Source organism: Ostrinia furnacalis, unplaced genomic scaffold (genome assembly GCF_004193835.3).
Source record: "Ostrinia furnacalis isolate ACB-3 unplaced genomic scaffold, ASM419383v2 OfSCF6503, whole genome shotgun sequence".
NCBI lineage: Eukaryota > Metazoa > Arthropoda > Insecta > Lepidoptera > Crambidae > Ostrinia > Ostrinia furnacalis.
Window position 1 is genome coordinate 111,782 of NW_021136742.1, and position 23,540 is coordinate 135,321.

The following is a 23,540-nucleotide window of genomic DNA, read 5'->3' on the forward strand; positions in this document are numbered from 1 at the left end:
GTTACTTTCGCATTTATAATATTAGTTGGGATTAGTTGGGATGATGAAGCCAATTTGATGTTAGGTATTTTATTTACATTTCGAGATACAAGCGAGAAAAGGAAAATCAAAATCGCTTCAGTCATTCAGGAGCTAATAATGCCCCAGACTGACAAGACAAGAAGAAGTCGCGATTAATAACGCGAAAACTGTTTTCGCGCATATTACCTTCGCGCTAGTGTCTTTCGCGCTCATGTCTTTTCGCGCAAGTGTCCATGCGCGTAAATGTCTTTCGCGCTAACGTCCATTCGCTCTAGTGTCTTTTCGCGCAAGTGTCCATACGCGCAAATGGCTTTCCGCGCAAGTGTACCAGAACCGCACCCGACACTTCTCCGCTCGATCCATTTCCACCGAAGCGGAGCGGAGTGGAGATGAGCAAATAATGGAATCTGATTGGTTATTAAAAAAAAACTTCTCTGCTTCGCTCCGCAAGTCCGCACCACTCCGCCTCGGTGGAGACCGGGCCTTATCGTTGGCGGCCAATTCTTTATTTACGATGTTGTACGTACAAAAAGTTCCTATGCCGATACACTGGCGATCACAGAGCGGTAAAAATAGGTCCTCTAAATGTCAGGCTTGACACTAACACCGTTCCAGTTTCGAAGACCAAACAAAAGAGTGTGTCACATTATTATGACGTTTATAAAAGTACAGTTTACAAATCGTGCGATTGTTTACGCTTTTCGTGTCTCCAAGAAAGTTGAGTAGCGTGAAACCAGTTAAATATGTGTCGAAATTAGTGAGTAAATATGAAGCCAGCAAATATGCGGAGCAAAAACCAGGTTTACAGTGTCGGCAACTACCTCATGACTGGCAAAGTACTGGGCAAGGGGCACTTCGCGCGTGTCGAGGAGGCCACGCACCGGATCATAGGCAAGAAGGTAGATTTCTAATGCCCTCAAGTCAAACCCTAATGTCCCAGATCATGCAATAAACGTGCGATTTCTAAATAAAGCTGGTCTGGTTAAATATAACTGACAAAACATTCCGATGTACAGGCAGAGGCCAAAGGATGATGGGCATATTGGGCGTTAAACCAACAGAAACAAAAAGTATACTAAATTAAAGCTTAATACTAGTACTTCATTTCATAGTATGACAACAACCCTGAAATACGCGGGGATACGGAGATAGAGGTCGTTGAATATGCAAAGTTTCCATAGTAGGGTCATTTCGCCTGTTCGCGTCCATCGCCCAATTCGCGTCCATTTTGCCGATCTCCTTTTAAAAATCCTCGAAAACAAGTCAACTAACACACCAATCAAACGAAAAGTCATTACCGCTAATACGTCAATGTATAAGAGGCACGCACACATAGACAAAAGTCCTGTGCGTCCAACCATTCCTGTTTAGAAAAATAGTTAGTCTCGGCTGTTCAACAAGGAAGCTCACACGCGCTGTATGTTTAGATAAAAATTAGTGTGCAGCGGCGTGTTTGATGGTAAGTTTTATATTGTTTTATGTGAATTTTAGGATAGATAGCTATTTTTACAGTTTAATGATGAAAAAAGGTATAATATTTATTATGAATTTGGTAATATTTTTTATATTTAACGAATAAAATAAGGTGGACGCGAATTACTACATCGATTTTACAAAACTTCCACTTTGCGTCCACAATGGACGCAAACTATACCTATCCTCTATAATAATAAACCAAATTGCGTCCACTGTTTTCGTTAAATACTTGCTTATAAATTTTTTTTAAAACATACTGTTTAATATTAATGTGTATAGGTAAGGTCATTTTAAGAATACAAGTTCGCCCATCTGACCCTAAGTGAGCTTCTTTTATTTTAATTGATATTTTTGTTTTTGTTTAATTTTTTCCAAAATTTGACCTAAAAACTGCCAAAAATTTTTTTTCGCGTGTTTTTATCCGCTTTTGTTATTTGATATTAATATCGAATATGTCTTTAGTCAAATACATTTAATTTCAGATCCAGATAATGATTGGATAGCTAGTTACGAGCCGCGAAAGTTTAACAAAGGTACAAACCACGATAAAAATTTGAACTTTGAATTCGATTTAAAAATTAAAGGTGATAGTAGATTGCCAATGATCTTAAAAACATCTCTAGCTTCTCTTCTTTCCAATGATATGTCACGTCATGTAGTAATTAGATATTGAAATTCGTCAAAAATTCAAAGTTTAGGGAAGAAAATGGAACAATAAGGGTGAATTTCAACAAGTGCATATTTTTGCCTAATTTTGGTGGAAATTGTTATTTGTGTATTTTTATTCTTTAATTATAGATCAAATTTATTGGAAACTTATACTGTTAAAAAAATGATTAAGACATTAAATTTTGTCCAGTAGTTTTTTAGATTTTCCTTACACCAAAATTAAGAGAACACCAAAATTTATATTAAAGCACCAAAATTAGAAAATATGCTGTCAGTCGGTCATATCTTAGTGCCAAGCTCAAGAAATGGTTTTAAATTTACCAGCACCGACTCCAAAAATATTAATCATGGTATATTGTCCTAATAAATAAATAACGACGTATTATTTTCTACTTTTAAGTGATTGTTGGCGTCGGTTTTAATTTTTTTGTTAAAATTATTTTTTTCATGCTTTTTAGTTGACTAGTCCTTGTTATTGTCACTGAAGAGGGACAGTACCTATGTTTAATGTGATTAAGACTATAATTTTCCATTTTGTAATGGAAAATTATAGTCTTAATCACAATCCAAGTGTAAATAATCTTCCTAGCAAAATACAGGCTCCCTACTTTAAATATCGGCAACTAAAAAGTATCAATGTATCATGTGTCAATGTATGTATCAACAAATGAGTATTGAGTATCATCTAACTCCTAACATCCCAACTAATCCCAACTAATATTATAAATGCGAAAGTAACTCTGTCTGTCTGTCTGTCTGTCTGTCTGTCTGTCTGTTACGCTTTCCCGCTTAAACCTCGCAACCGATTTTGATGAAATTTGGCATAGAGATAGTTTGAGTCCCGGGAAAGAACATAGGATAGTTTTTATCCCGGTTTTTGAAACAGGGACGCGCGCGATAAAGTTTTTCTGTGACAGACAAAATTCCACGCGGGCGAAGCCGCGGGCGGAAAGCTAGTTTAATTATAAAGTGTCAATCTGACGGATATGTAAACAATGCGCGCGCCGGCCATTGACTAATTGCTCTAAAGTCAAATTAGTGCGATTTGGAGTAATTTATATGAATACACATTTACGCCCGTTGACGGTTTCTGGTTTGTTCCGTTTTCTGAGGTTGTTGCACAACCGCCACAGATTGATAGCAATATAGCTGTTGTGCGGAAATAACTTGATGTTGTTTAAGGAGTTGCGAGTTTAATTTTTAGTGAAATGCACTATTGGGGCTTCAAAACTTGCCGCATTTCGAGCGAAATAGTGAATGAATATACCATGGAATATACCTACCTATATAAGTACCAACACACCTATTAAATCATTTTGTCCAAGCAACCTGATATCACTGTGTTTTAAACAGGATGTCTTAGTTTGACTGCAAGAGGAATGCATTACCTATATAAGAATTTTATTCTCAAGATTTAGATAACAATAGTCCCCCAAAGCCGCAAGGTAGGTAACTAGACGAAACGTTGACGCGAAGGTTTGCAGGTGGCGATCAAAATAATCGACTTGACGTGCATAAAGGAAGAGTACGCGCGTCGAAACCTGCACCGCGAGCCGAGAGTCATGGCCAAGCTGCGCCACCCATGCATCGCGGCGCTCTACGAAACTATGATGGTCAGTTATTAAAATTTCTTAGCGTTAAGCATCTCAAACTAAATTCGAAAAGCAATCGAACTGCCTAAGGCGGGAATCAAATCTACAACCTTTTGACGAAATGAAAAAAACAGTGCAGCGTGATTCTTCGGATTCTCTCAAGTAGTCCATATGAAGTCTCAGTAAAGCACCACAACTTTACCGAGACTCATGCCCGTTTTCACTACCAATCCCTAATTTTAAGTGACCCCTATGGTAACACTTAACAGGAATTTTATATTCATAGGAGTCACTTAAAAAAATTAGGGATTGATGGTCAAAACGGGCATCAAATAGTGGAAAGAGGTATCATCTATCATCCTTCATTAAATCATTACCTACTTGGTCCCATTTTGTAACTCGTCTCACTTAAAACTTGAAAATGGTTCTATATTGGCTCACATAAAATTCTAAATCCTATTCTTTGTCTTACTACCGATTTGTGTTCATAATAATCTCTCTTCATAATTTTATTTTTCATACTGTTTTTATTCATACATTTTTATTACTACCATCGGAGGTCATAACAGTTAGTAATCATATTTTTTTTATCAATACTGTTACTACCAAGAACCATTTAAAATACATAATTTTTATTTTCAGATCTTTTTTCTTCATAACATTCATTGATCATATTGTTTTAATTAATAATGTTGTTACTAAGAACATACTTCAACTCCTAATGTTGTTGTTCAGAATAATTTACTTTATAACAGACATACTCGTATCTTTAAAAAAATCATATATAATTTAATAGAGTAGATAAGCATGCAGAGCATGCAGCATGAAAGCAACCATGCAGCATGCATTGGTATCTCCTCGTCTCCGGCGCTGCGGGATGTGCAGCCCTTCCGCCCTTGCGTAACGAGGCTCAGGCACCCACGCTAGCTTCCGCAGCTTCGGCTTTTTGGATCGCCATCGGCGCCTTCGGCGCCTCGGCGACCAGCCTCAGCCGCTCCAGCTCACCCGGGCGCCTGAGCCTCGTTACAGCGGGCGAGGGCTGCCCTCCCTCCGCGCCTCCGGCTTTTAAATTACACTCTAGGGGTAGGGCAGACAAGACTACGTGGAGTCGGTTTTGCAGCGATTCGTTTCTATCACGTTAGTTTTGTGGCACAAAATATTGCCTGTTTTGGACCATTTCAAATTAATTTAATGTTAAAATACGATTTAATACGAATATAGACATCATGATTTTTTAATAATATGGATAAATACACTTATGAGTAATAAATTTATGACAACAAATATTAGGATACATCACATTTATGAATATTATAGTTATTTATTCGAATGATTATGAGTTTCGATCATTATTATAGAAAAATATATGAAAACAAATATTAGTAAAAACTAAGTGTATGATTAGTGATATTATGAATATCAATGATTATGTGTTTAAATATGTAGGTTTTAAATTTTTTATGAAGAATGATCATTATGGTATCAAATTGTATGAGAAATATTTTCGGACCTCCAATGATAGGAATTGAAAAGTTATGTAAGAAAATGCGCTACCGTTAAAAATGGCACAAATCAAGTCGACCTCGACGTGTAGACGATCATCACACTGCACCGCGGTCCGCGTGGCTACATAATTATTATTATAAAGAATACCGCGCGCAGACGCGTTTTCAGTGTGTTGTGCCGCGCGTGTTTTCTATACAAATTGAGGTACTTGCATATAATGATTAAATCTGTCGTCCCGCGTACCGCGGCGGGAGCGCGGTGCAGTGTGATAATCGCCGTATTGCCAACATCAAAAAGAATAAAATATTATGTTTGATTGCAGCACGGGCCGCGTCTGTACGTGGTGATGGAAGCGGCGGGCGGCGGCGACCTGTGCGCGCTTGTTTTAGCGGCGCGCGGGCCGCGGGGCGCGCGCGGGCTGCCCGAGGCACGCGCGCGCGCGCTCGCCGCCCAGCTCGTGTCCGCCGTGCGGCACATGCACGCGCGCGGCGTCGTGCACCGGTGAGCTGGCTTGTTCTTAGGCAGGGTACTCACCTGTAGGCCTAAGATGAGCGCCGTGATAAGCGGTTATCACGCCATTTTATCGATTTTGCCCATACAAATTGACGTCGATAAAAGTTATCACGGCGCGCATCTTAGGCCTACAGGAATGTTTTTAGAATCGCGCTGACCGCTCGCTGATCGTCGGCGCTGACAAATCAAAATGTATGTAATTGAAGGGAACGTTCCTGAGTGACGCTGATCGCTCGGCGCCGACGCTCCATGCATTTCGTCTATCAGCGCTGACGGTCAGCGTGCGTCAGCGTGATTCTAAAACCAGCCTTATGGAGGCGGCGGGCGGCGGCGACCTGTGCGCGCTTATTTTAGCGGGGCGCGCGTCCGGTCGCCAAGCAGATAGAATTTCGTCCAATGACCTGTGTGACGCGCGCTCGCCGCGCAGCTGGTGTCCGCCGTGCGACACATGCACGCGCGGCGTCGTGTACTGGTGAGCAGGCTTGTTCCAGGCAGGGTACTCACCAGGAATGTTATGGATATCCGTAACCGTAAACGAAACTTTCGGATATCCGAAAAAAACCGAAACCGGTATAGTATTATTCCTATATCCGTAACCGTATCCATAACCGCAACTACATATCCATAACATCCCTAGTACTCACCTGCCATATAGCACGTAACGTAGCATGTAACGTAACCAACCTTCAAGTGAGTACGGCTCGTCCACGGTTATCGCATATCTGGCTCTGAGCTCCTGGATCCTACTGCGAGCCGCCTTTGTGCTCGCAGTGATACCGCCACTCGGCGGGTCGCTGCGATCTCCCTGCGAACCACGGGCATGCGGGCAGCGCAGGACCGTTCACTGTGGAAAACCTTGGAGGAGGCCTTTGTCCAGCAGTGGACGTAATTTGGCTGAAACGAACTCTGGGCACGTGCACAGGACCCCCCTGTCTGTTCTCCTAAAAGATCTTTCTCCAGATCCAGAACTTTGCCTCCTTTGATCCTTATGTGCCCAGGGCAGGGCCCCTAGTACGTTAAAGACGGCCCCGATTAAAGTCGTTGGACGTTAACACAGTTTCTTGACCCCTATTTTTGATATATATTTTTTTTACAGGGACCTAAAAATGGAGAATATTATGCTGGATACCAGTAAACAGTTTATCAAGATCGTAGGTAATGTTCTTATTAATTCAATACCTACAAAATTTTCATATTCAACACAGTTAATTAATTGGTGAAATCCAAGCTGCAGTAATCATTCCACCCCGCTCTCCCCTGCCCCCTCGATACCCATGTTAAGCTTCAACCACACCAAAAACAAATGCCCTCACTAGTGAGCGCGTTAAAAATGTATGAAAAATTTGTGTTCTTGAAAGTTTCCGCTAGGGGCGCTGTACAATCCGTCATACATTTAATGTCATTTATTCACACTCGGCCCTGAGGTCGCGCGACCTGTCATTGCTCGCGCGTCCTGTCCTGACCTATGATCGCGCCGGCGATGGCGGTCTGCATGCGTTGGTATGATTGAAGCCGTAGAAGGATATTTGAAACTGACGTATGACGCATTTTCATTAGTCGATAACTCGTTCGGTATACAGCATGCGGGGATTCCCCGCATGCATTATTGGCTCCGTGCACGATTACAGCGCCAACTAGCGTCCACGACTTTGTGGGCTCTGTCACATTGACATTTAGGTCGTATATTTGTGAAAAAATATCGAAATGAAAAAATAACAAATATTTTCAACTAATAAATTGTTGTGATACCACGATTTGGGTGGAAAAAAGGTTTTGAAATCATTTTGGTCATTCAAATCAAATGAGGCAAGTCCAAAAAGTGTGTTTAATTTTGATTGTGTCAGGGTTTGTTTACTTCATTTATAGTTGTAGTTTTACAGTAAAACAAAAAGAAAAAGCTACTTTAACGGTTTCATTATATAACAGTCAATATATTTAAATGTTTCTGTATCGCTAGTAATAAATTAAATATCGTTTTCAGATCGAAATGAGTATCGTTTTGAAGACCGGGTTTGTGAGAGTTACAATATCAAATTCCAACCACAAACCGTATTTAAAGGAAAGTTGTTGGTATTGGCTGGACAAGTCCGAGATGTAGAAGAATTAAGAACAAAACAAGGGCAGAGTTCAATAATTCACGCTCTCATCATAAGGCAAACATCTGTGCACAACAACTACTGTGACTCATTTTTGTACTACCACGTTGTATAGTTTAGTTATTTCCAAATTGTAAACGGCTATTAAAACAGCCCTATCGAAATACAGTCCACTCTTTTATTTAAGTTCCCAGTAGGACCCTTTTCATGCGATTAATTAATGATATTAAAATGTATTATGTAGAATCGCTTTGCCATTGACAGATACATCTGATGACAGAGCTAACATTATTTCTACTTTTGACCACCATGAGCGCTGCGATAGATTATGTCCCCCCCACCTAGTACTTCGCACCCAGCGAATACCGACCGTGCTATCGACCAATGAAATTCATCATTCAGATTTTCTGATGCGCCATGCCTGTTTCTATTTTTTAGTAAACTTCGCACCCTGGCCCCGTGGTACGCGTTCCAGAAATCTCTCGCACTCCGCATGCGGACCCTATCGACGAATGAAAACAGTTCCCCGAATGCGGGCCCTGTGGCATGCGTACCAGAAATCTCCCGCACGCCGCATGCGCACCCTATCGACTAGTGAAATTGCACCATTAGTGACGTAAGCGATGACGTGTGCAGATTTCGGGCTGTCAAACGTGTGGAGCGCGGGCGGCGCGCTGCGGACGCCGTGCGGCTCCCTGGAGTACGCCGCGCCCGAGCTGTTTGTGGACGGCCGCCGCTACGGGCCCGAGGTGGACCTGTGGAGCATGTGAGTGCGCCGTGTTTAGGGTTCCGTAGCCAAATGGCAAAAAACGGAACCCTTATAGATTCGTCATGTCTGTCGGATAATGCCTGGATGCGAGCGGTGCAGTATCGGTCTTCGTGGAAATCCTTGTGGGATGCCTTTGTCCAGCAGTGGACGTCTTTCGGCTGAAACGAACGAACGAATGCCGCGACGATCAGCCCCTGTAGAGTAGCGACATTTTGTTCGACGTTTCTTTTTTCGTACTTGATAATTTCGACGTATACGTATTGGCGCGCTCACATACAAACCGCGCTCGGTGCATTTCTATGAAGATGACCTACTCATTTGTATTTACTCTGCTTTTACCGTCGGATAATGCTGCGACGGTCAGCCTCCGTAGACAGTAGCGACAACATTGGACGTTTTATTTTGTACTTGAAAATTTCGACGTTTTCATCCAGTGCATTGGACGTTTTATTTTGTACTTGAAAATTTCGACGTTTTCATCCAGTGTCTAAGGCCCGGCTTTCACCAAGGCGGAGAAGAGCGGAGCGGTGCGGTGTTTCATAGATAGCAATAGATTGACAGCTACGCACATCTCGCACATCTCTCGTCTCCGCACCGTTCCGCTCCGCTTTGGTGGAAATAGCCTGCCAGCTTCGCTGCACATCTTTCGTCTCCGCACTGCTCCGCCTTGGTGGAAACCGGGCCTAAGTAACTCAGATGGAAGAGCAGTCACCCGGCAAGCGTAAGGTCGTGGGTTCGATTCCGACGATCGAGATTGATCGAGTGTGGCACGTAGTGACCACTAGTGAAGAGTCGCGGACACTACTGTAGCGAGTGGCCGCCATCGAATACACGTGTGCGGCGCGTCTATACAAAAATATTAAAAAGTGTGTTAATAGCGTTGGCTATGGTCTGTGGCCCATTTGCGCCGAGCCTTAAGTACGATGACCATTGAACGGCGCGCGGCGGAGCGCACTAACACGGCCGTAAAGAAAATAGTATTTTATTACCAGTTCTTAGAGTCGTAATTGCTTACAACTGATTAACTGACATTTCAATCCGGACGGATGCGCGAGCATGCGTCGGAAGCCGGTCGGCTCCGAGCGTATTCCAGCGGATACGCGCGCATTCCACCGCATTTTTACGCTGCGCTGCGGAGGCTTCCGGCGACTGGGACCGCAATTAACTGGGACCGCGGTCCCAGTCGCCGGATTCTTAAAAATTAAATAATATTTCTCCGGCAACTGGGACCACTCGTAAATGATAACTGAAATAAAAATGTACAGTCACACGAAAATTTTTTAGGTGAAATAATTGAAGAAAAATCCTTTTTAATTTAAAAACATCATTTATTAATATAAAATATTATACGCCATAGCTTGGTTATACTGATTTAATAAAAAATTCAGTCGTTTGATTTATAGAACTTATAGTAGATTTATAGTGCATTTATAGTAGATTCTAAGGGGAAAAATTATAAGCATTAAAATATGTTGTACTACATGAATGAAATTCAGTTAATAATAATTTACTGCTAGAAAATGCTTTAAAGTATTCAGTCCAATATTAGTATTTGTATTAATGTATGTAAAAAATAGCCTAGCTTAATCTACTTATTGCTAAGCGCATAGTTTAAAATCATGTCTAGAACGAGTCAATGATAATTCATATAAATAATTTATTTTTTTTTTTCGTATGACTGTACTGATTTTGGCTTGAATAATATATTTTTCAAAGTTATCTATGAGTGGTCCCAGTTGCCGGAAGAAAATTATTTATTTTTTACGGATCCGGCGACTGGGACCGCGGTCCCAGTTAATTGCGGTCCCAGTCGCCGGAAGCCTCCGCTGCGCGCCGACTCGCGCCGGTCAATGGGAATCCTGCCTTAGGCAGTTGGATTTCTTCAAGTAGTTTGAAATGGAGACATTATCATGCCTGCAGAGGCGTGATCGTGTACGGCATGGTGACGGGCGGGCTGCCGTTCTCGGGCGCCGACGCGGGCGCCGCCGAGGGCCGCTCGCGCCCGCTGCTTCGAGCCGCCATCGCGCGCGGGTTCACGTGCAAGCAGAAGGCCGCGCTGGCCTGCGTCTCACCAGGTACGAGGCTAAGTGCCGTCCTAAGGCACCCCGTGGTACCCCACAGCACGGTAATAGTATCTATACAGTATTCCAACTCGGCCATACTTTTGAAATAAATGTCAACAGCCGCGCGGTACGTCACCGTATGACAACATGCGATAGGGCTGCCCACCTGCAGACCTTATTTTCATTACATCTGCCTACTTAGAATTTCTATCTAGTTTTGTGAATGTATTTTGTGATTGTAACTTTTTATTTTAATTTGACAAACAAAATAATTTTTGAATGAAATAGGATAAAAATGCATGTTGTCTTGTCATTAGTAGATTTAATAAAAAAAATACATTTGTGTTAAGATTTAGTAACAAATCTTATTTTGCGACCGTAAAGTGTAAGCGCCTCGACTGAGGCGTACAAAATGCTTGATTATTATAAGTACTGGGTGTTAGGTAAATGGGTTTATAAGCGGACAGTAGCCCATGTTAACATGTGGTGCATATTTATATACCATTTATATGCCCATGTTAACATGGGCTACTGGGTGAAGTCAGAAAATTGATATTCATTTTAAAATAATTTTAATTTTCATGCAAATCTGATTTTATAAAATTTTGTATGAAAATTAAAAAAAAAAACGATATCACTGACTTCACCATACTATTTACATGCATAAATGTTAACATGGGCTAGTGTCGGCTTATAAACCCATTTACCTAACACCCTGTATGAATATGTAGTTACTTATAATCTTTTTTTTATAAAAAACACTTAAATACTGTTTAAAAAAACAACACATCGTCCGTTTATTACTGTGGCACATTCGCGACACCCCCGACTTTTGCATGTCGCGCGCATACCGAGATTTGAATTTCGAAGGAAAGCTCGCGGTTCGTCCGTTTATATGAAGTTACAATACTGTATGATAGTATTACCGTGCCCACAGGATTCAGGATTTTAGGGTTACCTACCGATTCGAGATTGAAAGGCAATCGCACCCCTAATGACATACACCGCAGACTTGTCACCCTCTGATGCTTGGCACCCGGAGCGAACCGCCCCCTTACGCCGCTACTTGCTATGCCCATCTGCCATACTCCTGTGTAGCCAGGATCTACAGCTTGACCGCCAATAAAAACCCTTTGTTGCCGTCAAGTCACACTATTTTGTGTAACACTGTAACCCATTGGTAAAAAAATACCGATTAGTAACACTGTTTTTTTTTAACTTTGAGTAATAACGTTACTCAACAAAACACTGTGTTCCCGTTAAGTAACACATTCTTGTGTAAAATCATTGTGAAGTGAACCAGTGACTGTGAAGGTCAAGTTTTTCTCGGGAAAAGTCAGCGAATACGTTGCGGACGCGCACACGTAGCCGCTCCGCTTTGAAAACGCTTGTAATCCGCCAGTGTGGCAGGCCCTAAACTGTCATTGGACCCGCAACAAAATTAATCAGAAGAACATAGGAGTTCGAAGTTATCGACTTCCCACTAGTGCAAAGCGGATGACAAACAAAGGATTAGTCTCTCCGTACGCTTGTTTTATTTATTACGATAAATGATGACAAAACTGAACCATTTTGTCTCATATTACTGTTGTAAACTGTCATAACTTGAATATTTAACCTGTTTTGAGACAAATATTTACTAGGTATTATATCTTATCTATCCTACTACTATTATAAATGCGAAAGTTTGGATGTCTGGATGTTTGTTACTCTTTCACGCAAAAACTACAGAACGGATTTTGATGAAACTTTACAGTATTATTGTTTATAACCCAAAATAACATATATGACGATCTGTCACAAACTAAATTTCACGCGGGTGAAACCGCGGGCAAAAGCTAGTTTATCCATAAATTCTGTTTCCAGCTTCCATACATTTAACATAACTGGAGAATTGACATCATAATAAGTGTGTTAACATTCGCATGCATTACTCGTTGCATAATTCGATGACCGTTTGAAACCACAATACATTTTTCAAGGCTTTATTAAATTAGCATAAAAACTTACAAAAAATATTCACATTTTATCGACCAATTTACATACTTAATTAAAATAATTTGCGTGATGTTTACAGTCAACAATAACGGATGTAACTCACACATCTTACCATAATATTCATAAACTCCCCACACTCGTAACAAAGGTAATTCGGTTCCAATAGTAAAGCCCGGTCACCGAGCACGTAGAATTTCGTCCAATGACCCCAAGCTATCCATCCTTATCGCTCGCACGTAATTATGTTGCTGTCGCGCTCGCACAGTCGTGACAGCAATATAATTACGCGCGAGCGATAAGGATGGGTAGCTTGGGGTCATTGGCCAACATTCTACGTGCTCGGCGACCGGACTATAGAACAATTTGTATGCAAGAGAATGATAGCTCCGCTGCCCATCTGGCGCTAAGTATTTATATTAGTTCTAAATGACACTAGTGCAATTAATTTTATTGGAAAATTGACAGTTCCAGCACTGTCCTGTGAAACCTTTTAAAGTCACGGTCTGCTAGTTCAGAAGCTATGGGACTGGCCTCGAGCACCGCACACCTAGACCCCACAGCGGGTTGATGGACGGAGGCGCCTTCTGCGTGCTTCCTGAAAAAAAAAGTTAATGTTAGATAGAATATTGATTGTGTTCTAGTGTATGTTTTGTTGGTTGTCCTATTAAATAAATAAAATAAATTTATTACAATGAAGCGACGCTACGTAGACAGACCATCAAGACACACTGTCAAAAGTTTATTCCCTTTGTCTCCACCACGCTTGTCATCACTGGTGGGATAATTATTTAATTAAATAAACTTATTTCGCCGGGTCTCCTTTTAGGTTTAAGCCCGGTTTCCACCAAGGCAGAGCCGAGAAGTGTTTGGCCGTCAATTTTTTCTATAGAATGTGACATTTGCGCCGGCGCAGCGCGGAGCGGAGAGAAGTGGAAATAATTAAATCTCTGGTTATTCAAAACATTTCTCCGCTCTCCTCCACCTTTGTGGAAACTCGGCCTTATGGGTCCATTAGGAACTTAGGACTGAACGTAAAAATACGCGCTTTGTATTCAGAGTGCAAGACTTTCATCCAGCACCTGCTCGAACCGAACGTGGAGCTACGGATGAAGATCGAGGAGGCGGCGCGGCACCGCTGGGTGCGGCGACCCGGCATGCGTATGAAGGCGCACCCGCTAGGCTGTGTGGACCCCAAGGCCAACAGGGAGGTACGCTCGCACCTGCTACCTCGCTCGCACCTGCCACCTGGCTCGCATCTGCCACCTGGCTCGCACCTGCCACCTCGCTCGCACCTGCCACCTGACTCGCGCACCACTAGAGCCCAATAGATCAAAAGGTGGCGCCACCGCTGGTTGCGGCGTCCGGGCATGAGTATGAAGGCGCACCCGCTAGGCTGCGTGGACCCCAAGGCCAACAGGGAGGTACGCTCGCACCTGCCACCTGGCTCGCACCTGCCACCTCGCTCGCACCTGTCACCTCGCTCGCACCTGCCACCTCGCTCGCACCTGCCACCTCACTCGCGCACCACTAGAGCCCAATAGATCAAAAGGTGGCGCCACCGCTGGTTGCGGCGTCCGGGCATGAGTATGAAGGCGCACCCGCTAGGCTGCGTGGACCCCAAGGCCAACAGGGAGGTACGCTCGCACCTGCCACCTCGCTCGCACCTGCCACCTGGCTCGCACCTGCCACCTCACTCGCACCTGCCACCTCACGCGCGCACCGCTAGAGCCCAATAGATCAAAAGGTGGCGCCACCGCTGGGTGCGGCGTCCCGGCATGCGCATGAAGGCGCACCCGCTTGGCTGCGTGGACCCCAAGGCCAACAGGGAGGTACGCTCGCACCTGCCACCTGGCTCGCACCTGCCACCTGGCCCGCACCTGCCACCTCGCTCGCACTTGCCACCTCGCTCGCACCTGCCACCTCGCTCGCACTTGCCACCTCGCTCGCACCTGCCACCTCGCTCGCACCTGCCACCTCGCTCGCACCTGCCACCTCGCTCGCACCTGCCACCTCACTCGCGCACCGCTAGAGCCCAATAGATCGAGAGGTGGTGCCACCGTTAGCTGGAAGCGGCGTTCTGGCATGTGCATGAAGGCGCACCCGCTTGGCTGCGTGGACCCCAAGGCCAACAGGGAGGTACGCTTGCACCTGCCACCTCATGCTTCGACCACACCAATGCGTACTTATGACAGTTCACGCGACCTGTCATTTTTCTTTGACCACGCCGGCGATGGCGACCTGCACGCGTTGGTGTGGTTGAAGCTTCACTCGCAACCTGTCACCATCCCTAGAGCCCAATAGATGGAGGTGGCGCCACCGCTAGCTGTGGGGACCCCAAAGTTAGGGTCGTACCTCGCAACACCACTCTCGCGCATAACCAATGCCAAATAGAGATAGTCACCTAACCGGCTCAGTCCTCATTCGGCTTTTTCCACTAATCCCCGTTGACAATCTCCGTCAACGGGGATGAGAGATTAGTGTACTTTTTGTTCTTTGGGGGAATAGTGGAATAAGCCCAATTTCCAGCTAGTAAATGCCCTTTCGAAGAAACATCAACCAGCTAGAGGCGATATTGTCACGTCATTTTGATTCTTATATCCTTTACTTAAGGTACACAAATCTTGAAAAGAAAATCTATCAGCTATGCAATTACATTCTGAAATTGATTTCACTTTACATACTTTGCAGATATACAGACAAATATCCGAGCTGTGCGGCCAGACAGTCATGGACATTGTGGCACAGATCAAAGCGGACCCGTTCGGCTGTGTGGCTGGCATCTACAACATCAAGACCCACCTGCACCAGATGCAGGCCGTGCCCGGCGCTGAACTGCTGTGGTCTTCCAACACACAGGTACGTGGGGCACCTTGAAAGGCTATAATTAATTGACTATGAACCGGTCATTGCTATGAATACAAAGCGCCCGGGGAAAGGAGCCCAGAGCAAGTACCCACGCGAGATTCGGTCTCCCGAGATTCGGTTCGTACGCCGTGAGGCACGAAAAACGTGAACGTGAAGAAAATGTGGCCATCCGTCCGGGTTTCCCTGGATTTGTCCTAGTTTAGAGGGCTTCCAGGGAGCGTCCGGGCGGGGTTTTATTTGTTGTCCGAGTATAAAAACCTTAGGTCTTGGGTCAATGCAGGGCGATGCGACTAAGTTTTATAAAAAACCTGTAGACATATCCAGGTTCTGGGTTCTAAAATCACACAACATATTTAGCTTATGCGAGGGGCTAACGGGACTAACGCCCGTATTCACAAACTTTACTATGAGGTCTCACGGTGCGCGTGGACGCACAAGGTGACATACGAACCAATCGCAAAGCTCTATTCAACGCTGTGCGTTCCATTTACGCTTCACTTAAGCAAATATCGTTTGTGAATACGGGCGTTAAAGTCCGGTCGCCAAGCAAATAGAATTTCGTCCAATGACGCCAAGCTACCCATCTTTATCGCTCGCGCGTAATTATACAGGGTGTTTGGCGCATCGTGTGCCAAAATGATTTGGCGGATAGAATGGGTCATTTCCTATATTTTCAGCCCCCATAACACGTTCCATGTCAGGCGGCTACTTTTATATTAAGTTTTTTAGTAATTTCACCAAAATACCCAAATCGCATCATTTAATTTCGATTTAAAAAAAAACTACTTAGCGTAGCCTCAAAGTAAATATTTTGTTTTGACGTGCATTGATATAGGGTTGCATCAAATCTAAATTTACTGGCAAATATCATCTAGTTTTTTTTTAATTCAGCTTTGAACTTTTCCGAAAAGTTAAAAATGGACTGAACATTTAAGTTTACATGGCTATAAAATTTTTTTTAAAAGAGATAGCGATCTTCGGATTTTATCAAAACTTCTCTAGTCTATCCCCATTCAAACGGTATACTAATCTTGTTTAAATAATAACAACAACTTCACAAATTCCCTAAATTAGTGCATTGACTCTATTCGGACTGATTTGCGAAATTTGTGTTTATAGCCCCTTTTTGTGTGAATAACACGTTAAATACCTACAGGTAAAAAATATTTATCTTATGCAATGTAAAAAACCTTTTCTCTATCGTTTTTCAATGTGGATTTCTTGAAATTAAAGACGAAAATAATTATTTTGATCGTTTATTAATTATTACAAATTTTGTTCAAAATGTCCGCCTCGGCAACGTATACACTAAGTAACGACATCTTCTTCTAATTTAGACTGGCCCTATACAGTGGCCTGCACGTTCCCCAGACCTAACTCCGTTAGATTTTTACGTCTGGGGACGAGGTAATGAACTGGTGTACGTAACGGAAGTTCAAACATTAGAAGAACTACAACAACGAATAGAAAACGCCTTTATAGTAATAAAAAGAGAAATGAGGCTGCATACGACAACAGTCGAAGATGTCGTGAGTGTATACGTTGCCGAGGCGGACATTTTGAACAAAATTTGTAATAATTAATAAACGATCAAAATAATTATTTTCGTCTTTAATTTCAAGAAATCCACATTGAAAAACGATAGAGAAAAGGTTTTTTACATTGCATAAGATAAATATTTTTTACCTGTAGGTATTTAACGTGTTATTCACACAAAAAGGGGCTATAAACACAAATTTCGCAAATCAGTCCGAATAGAGTCAATGCACTAATTTAGGGAATTTGTGAAGTTGTTGTTATTATTTAAACAAGATTAGTATACCGTTTGAATGGGGATAGACTAGAGAAGTTTTGATAAAATCCGAAGATCGCTATCTCTTTTAAAAAAAATTTTATAGCCATGTAAACTTAAATGTTCAGTCCATTTTTAACTTTTCGGAAAAGTTCAAAGCTGAATTTAAAAAAAACTAGATGATATTTGCCAGTAAATTTAGATTTGATGCAACCCTATATCAATGCACGTCAAAACAAAATATTTACTTTGAGGCTACGCTTAGTAGTTTTTTTTTAAATCGAAATTAAATGATGCGATTTGGGTATTTTGGTGAAATTACTAAAAAACTTAATATAAAAGTAGCCGCCTGACATGGAACGTGTTATGGGGGCTGAAAATATAGGAAATGACCCATTCTATCCGCCCAATCATTTTGGCACACGATGCGCCAAACACCCTGTATTGCTGTCGCGACTGTGCGACGAGCGGCCGCAGTGAGCCTACGAGCGCCAAATTACTAATATTTTTTTAAAGAAAAGTAAACCCTAATGCAGTTGTAATATCTGCTATTTTGTACAGGAGCCTCGCCCGCTGTCTCCTCCCGAGTACCACGCCAAGTACGAGGCGGAGGCGAGCGAGGCCGCGTCCTGCAGCAAGATATTCACGCCGCTGGCCAGTCTGCCCAACAAGAGCCAGTTCAAGCCGCGACAGCCCACCCCGCCCAACGATGTACAGGTATCACACTAAAGCCCGGTCTGTGAGCACGTAGAATTTTGTCCAATGACCCCAAGCTACCCATCCTTATCGCTCGCGCGCATCGTTTTTATACCTATCGTTTTTATACTTAATCTATCTATCTATCTATGGCTATCGTTTTTATACTTAACAGTTGGCACCCCTGGCGATTGACAGGACCTTACTCTACAGTGGCGCCATCTTGATGAGTGCAAATGCGATAGTCTTCCTACCACTTTAGCGCTCACCAGTTGGTGCCACTGTCTTCGCGACTAGCAAGTGACAGGACCTTACTCTACAGTGGCGCTAACTGGTGAGCGCTAAAACGATAGCCCTCATTATGTTGCTATCGCGCTCGCACACTCACTGCGGGTGCCAGTCGCACAGTCGCGACAGCAATATAATTACGCGCGAGCGATAAGGATGGGTAGCTTGGGGTCATTGGACAAAATTCTACGTGCTCACAGATCGGGCTTTTACCACATGTTATTTGATGTAAATATTTTATTTGTTGCCTTGCGCATACCCACTGGTTGATGGGGACGGACAGTGAGTTATGTGGGACTCTCCCCGGCTACTCACTAAAGGCGGGGTCTTTTGCTGCTCACTTAAGCAAGCATCGATTGTGAATACGGACGTTAAATGTATTTTATACTTAGTATTTTTTTTAACGAAATCTCTGTCTTATTGATATTATAAGTAGTGTCCGACCGAATATGGATTTTCAGCCGAAAACGGAAACGAAAACGAAGCTTCGGCTGCAGTCTCATTTTCGGCCGAAAACGAAAACGAAAACGAAAATGACCTTCAACTCTCTCAATCTGAAATTATGTAAAAACTTCGAAAACCGTTAATGTTTTGAACAAAAACATAATGACGTTTGACAGTTGTTTTTGATAAGGATTGATTAAAGAAAACCGGCATTAAAACACAAAAAAATGAATTATGAATTCTTAGTAGAATATTATTTCCGGTGTATATTGAAATATTGGGAAGTGAAGAAGAAATAAAGGGTGTCCAGTGGGAATTTTTCAACTTCAAAAATGATTCATACAAATAAATTAATGATTTTTTATTATTTATTACTATTAATGCAAACTGGAGTTTAACAATGCGGATTTATTTTTTTATAGGCAATGTCTTTTAAATGATGCCTGTTTTACTATAAGCACTCTCACAGCCGGACCCTTACATTCGCAACTATGCGAAAGCAAATCGCGCTAATAATTTTCCTGCAACTTCACGGCGGATATTTTCTTACAGAACCTGAATTATTTAAGGACTGTTTGCCGTAAACTTTTGACTTGAGATATCCCCACAAGAAAAAGTCGCATGGTGTGAGATCTGGTGACCGAGGCGGCTAGAAAAAAATAGTCCTCAGTGTCTCCATCGAGGTACTCTCCGTGTGTGGTGAGACACCTTCTTGCTGAAATAGTAGTTGGCCGGGATGCAGTTGCAGTTGTGGTATCAGACATTCATCGATCATTCGACAATACATTTCAAATACTTATTGCTCAACTGCGAACGCTCTGTAGGCTCCCGACCAGTGTAGACTCATGGCGTATTTCAAATCCGCATTAGACTCTATAAACTCTTTGGTTTTATTTGTATTCAATTTTGAACTTGGAAAAATTTCACTGGATTACAACGTAACCTCACTTCAAAACTTCAAAAGAGTGTGACAATACCTCGTCCGTTCAAGTCTGATTGGAACCATGAGTGCATCAGATTCACTCCCGAAGATATCGGAACGATAAACGTCCCTATCTTATTCACGTATTTCTGATATTCGGTTTGGCCGAAGCTTCGGCTGGTTTTTGGCCGAAAACGAAAATATGGCCGAATGTCCATTTTTTGGCCGAAAATGGCCGAAAACGAAAACGAATATTCGGTCGGTCACTAATTATAAGTACCTTCATAATGTGTAAATGTCAGAATTGTATGGTTGTCCAACGTGGCAGAAATCGGAACTAATAATCCAGTATTTGATAGTAAAGCATTGTTCACAAGAACACAAGTTTTTTGTTATTGTTATAAGATTTTATTATTTGTAATTTTGCAGTAGGTAATCTGTGTGTTTTAGTTTTGACACTTACGCGTCCAGTGCCCCAAAGGTCCTTGCAGAAAACTAGTATTGTGGCACATTTAATGTCACGACTAATGCTGAGCCAGGGACCTTTTTGGCACAGGGCGCTCAAAGCTAGTTCAATTTAGTTGGGATAAGGTTTCTTTTTTTTTTTCATTTATGTATGTATAATCTTTTATTGTGTGCCAAATAAACAATATTATATTCTATTCATTGTTACAGCCGCCGGAACACAAGATCCCGCACGTGCCCGCCGTCCAAATGCCTCAAAACAACTCGATGACGAAGCCGACTCAGAAGCCGGAGCATTTGAGGACGGTCAAGCGACAGCCCATGCAGAGCCCGAGATTCTCCATGCGACCATTGAGCAGCAACTTCACCCTGAAGAACCCCGTCTACAAAGTGTACGATAACGGAGACTGTGGGTTAGACCCCCGCCTGCCAAGTATCGACGAACATTCCAACACGGACTTGAACGATAAGAAGATCGTGAGGAAGGGCACGCGGACTGCCTGCGTGAGGAAGGTCAATTTGGAGGAGGAAAGACCGCGGCTTAACAGCTGCCCTACGAGGAATGGGGAAGCGAAGCGAACAGAATTCTACAGGAGAGGAGGCGACGGTTTGCCCAGGTAAGACGAAGTTTCGGGCCGTCAATTTTTTCTATTGTACGTGGATCCCGTTTTAACCCCTTATGCCTTGATCACATGCCCCGAGCAAACGGGCGAGACAGTGCTCTCGGCCAAGTACTCAGTGTGTATGAACATTACGCCGAGTGCTCGGCCGAGCGCTCGAGTATGTGACTCGCTCACCCAACTGTCTCGACCGAGTAAACATTTTACTGTCTCGCCCGTTTACTCGGTACGTGTGATCAAGGCTTTAGGGGTTGAATTTTGCAAAATCTCGTCTTAGTGAGCACCTACGTTCTAAAAGGAACACCCATGCAAAATTTAAGACTCCTAGCACTTGTAGTTTCAGAGATTTCGAGATGAGTGAGTGAGTCAGTGACCTTTCGCTTTTATAAATATAGATTTGACAGCGGCGGCGCGGAGCGGAGCGGTGAGGAGCGAAGAGAAGTGGAAATTAAGAAATCTGATTTTTCAAAACACTTCTCCGCTCCTCTCTGCTCTGCCTTGGTGGAAACCGGACCTAACGATGTAACATTATTTATTTAATTTCGTGTAACGAGCATAGGAAGTTATATACTACGTTCTATGCCCAGTGGCGTAAATATACCATCCGCAGCCCGTGGCAAATTCTGTGCATTGGGCCCTTGGCGTATAGATAACGCCCCCTTGTGGGCGCTGCAGGCTTAAAGGGGGGCGGTAAGAGACCCAGGAAAAAAATCGGGACGTTGTGTAGAGGCTTGGGAGACGTCATTTACTAGGAGGTCTCTTAAACACCGACTGAGCACTCGACTTTCGACTACAAATGTGGGCGCTAAAAAGAATTTATTTACTCAAAGTGGGCAGTTGACAAAATAAGTTTGGGAACCGCTGGCTTAGGATCTTAGGCAGGAGCCCCAAGGGATTTTGCCAGCCCTGCCACCCTATAGTTACGCCACTGACTGCCCACAGCTGGCGAGCGAGCGGCATGCAGGCCCTTAACGCGCCCCCTGCCAGGATCCTCCTGCAGAGCAACGCGACGACGATCAAGCGAGCCTCTTTAGGGTAAGCCCTTTGTTATTAAAAACTGCTGCTGTCTTTCCCGAATACTATAATCTGGGCCTTTTCAAGGTGATTACAGAGCAGATATGTATGTACCATTCTAAACTGCATTTCACTTAACATCAGATGAGATTTCAGTCAAATACCTGCCTTGTTCTGCATAAAAAAAACTCGCGTTTAGTTATTAAAATACTTGCTACTGACCAAAAAAACCATTCGCACGGTGGTCGAAAACAGTCTTTAACTAGTCTAGTCCACTACTCGCCTGTCAAAAAAGATCTTAGTAAAGAAAGATTGATTGGGGGAATGAAACCCACGAACTTTCTATCTCTATTGCCAATGACTTTTTGCACACACAACAAAATAAAAGGACTCCAACTAAATTAATTGGGTAAAACGGTTTATAATAAATATTTGTTGGAAACATTTTGTAGGCCGGGACCGCAGAATATCGGGCGACATCTCTTTGCTTTGCGATGCGGCCACGCTCCAAGGCAAGAATATAATGTTTCCCCTCATGTGAAACCCTTTTCCGTTTGCTGTTAAATCCAAATAATGTTAACACCAAACTGTCTATAATATTAAGTGACTAATTGCTTTCCAATTGATATTTTGTGTTCCCCTCCTTACCGGCGCAATGACCCAGTCCTAGTTGAGCGACACGGGACGCGACGCTACGCGACGTAATGCGACCAGTACTTCACGCGACGTGTGTCTTGCGCGGCCATTATTATAATACAGTTAGTATCAAATAGTTCGTGTCACCCAAAGTAGCCAAAAAGTTCTCAACATTGTGCTGTCAACTTTTTGGCCACTTTGGGTGTCACGAAATATTTGACGGTGACTGTACTACCTTGATATTTTCGCGTCGCGTCGCGTGGTTTGTCGTTCACCTAGGACCTGTTTGTTGTCATAGATAGAAAAAGCGTGTGAGTGCATTATCATGGTACGGGGTAACTTAAACCTCTTGTTTATACGTTGTTTTACGTGTTTCAGCAACATCGTGAGTCCACACTCCTCATCCAACAGCCACTGCAAAAGCGAGAGGGCGATGCCAGTAAGCAATTTAATATACTTTATTATGTATTGTGATATAAATAGACGTTTGTAGGATCTGAGAAGACCACACACCGCTGTACCTCAAGGAGTGAGGGTACGATGCTTCATGCCTTCGCATTTTAGCCTTTATTTTCTTGATATTGTTGGTCAATTCCTGCGTTATGTTCGCTTGAAATGTTTCTAGAAAAAAATATTAAATGAGAACCTTGAGATGAGGCAACAAAGTTCAAATTAGCGTGGATTTTAGCGTGTTAATTTATTCCCAGGTGGGCTGGTACTCCACCCGAAACACGGCGAACAAGGACGCGCCTCACCTGCAGAGGCTACGGAGAACGACGCCCCTAAAGTGACCACTCGAAACTACACCTTATTTCGATGTTTTTAAGGACTTTTTTAAATTGTTTACGTGTCACCTTAATTGTAATTTTAAGTGAATAAAAAAGTTTTATTCTTATTGTACAAGGCATCGACTGAATTGTTTTTAGACGTACGATTTTGATTTATATGGAGTAGGTAATGGTGGTGTACGTAACTCCAGCTGGAAAGTAGCTACTAGAGTGATATGAGTAGAACGTATAATTAGTTCCCAACATGGTGTAAAGGTGCGCCGAATTAGAGATTAGTGCGTGCTGTCGTTTTGGTACAAAACGAAAA

The 23,540-nt window shown here is 43.0% G+C and overlaps 1 protein-coding gene across 1 annotated transcript; it reads left to right on the forward strand.

Annotated features, from left to right (window-relative positions):
- The first annotated feature begins 452 nt into the window (after nucleotides 1–452).
- On the forward strand, nucleotides 453–23,398 carry LOC114362419 (serine/threonine-protein kinase MARK2). The gene is made up of 13 exons (XM_028317824.1): nucleotides 453–920; nucleotides 3,651–3,779; nucleotides 5,587–5,765; nucleotides 6,874–6,932; nucleotides 8,510–8,639; nucleotides 10,563–10,717; nucleotides 13,760–13,911; nucleotides 15,392–15,559; nucleotides 17,922–18,077; nucleotides 20,386–20,792; nucleotides 21,738–21,830; nucleotides 22,824–22,884; nucleotides 23,153–23,398. The coding sequence occupies exons 1-13, from the start codon at nucleotides 789–791 to the stop codon at nucleotides 23,234–23,236; spliced, it is 1,905 nt and encodes a 634-aa protein (XP_028173625.1). The 5' UTR covers nucleotides 453–788; the 3' UTR covers nucleotides 23,237–23,398.
- Nucleotides 23,399–23,540: the final 142 nt, after the last annotated feature.

Bases quoted from the DNA above. Each gene is read 5' to 3' on its own strand.
- LOC114362419 (XM_028317824.1), top strand. From the start codon at position 789: ATGAAGCCAGCAAATATGCGGAGCAAAAACCAGGTTTACAGTGTCGGC. The intron at 3,780-5,586 runs GTCAGTTATTAA...GTTTGATTGCAG, and splicing joins CGCTCTACGAAACTATGATG to CACGGGCCGCGTCTGTACGT. The intron at 6,933-8,509 runs GTAATGTTCTTA...TGACGTGTGCAG, and splicing joins ACAGTTTATCAAGATCGTAG to ATTTCGGGCTGTCAAACGTG.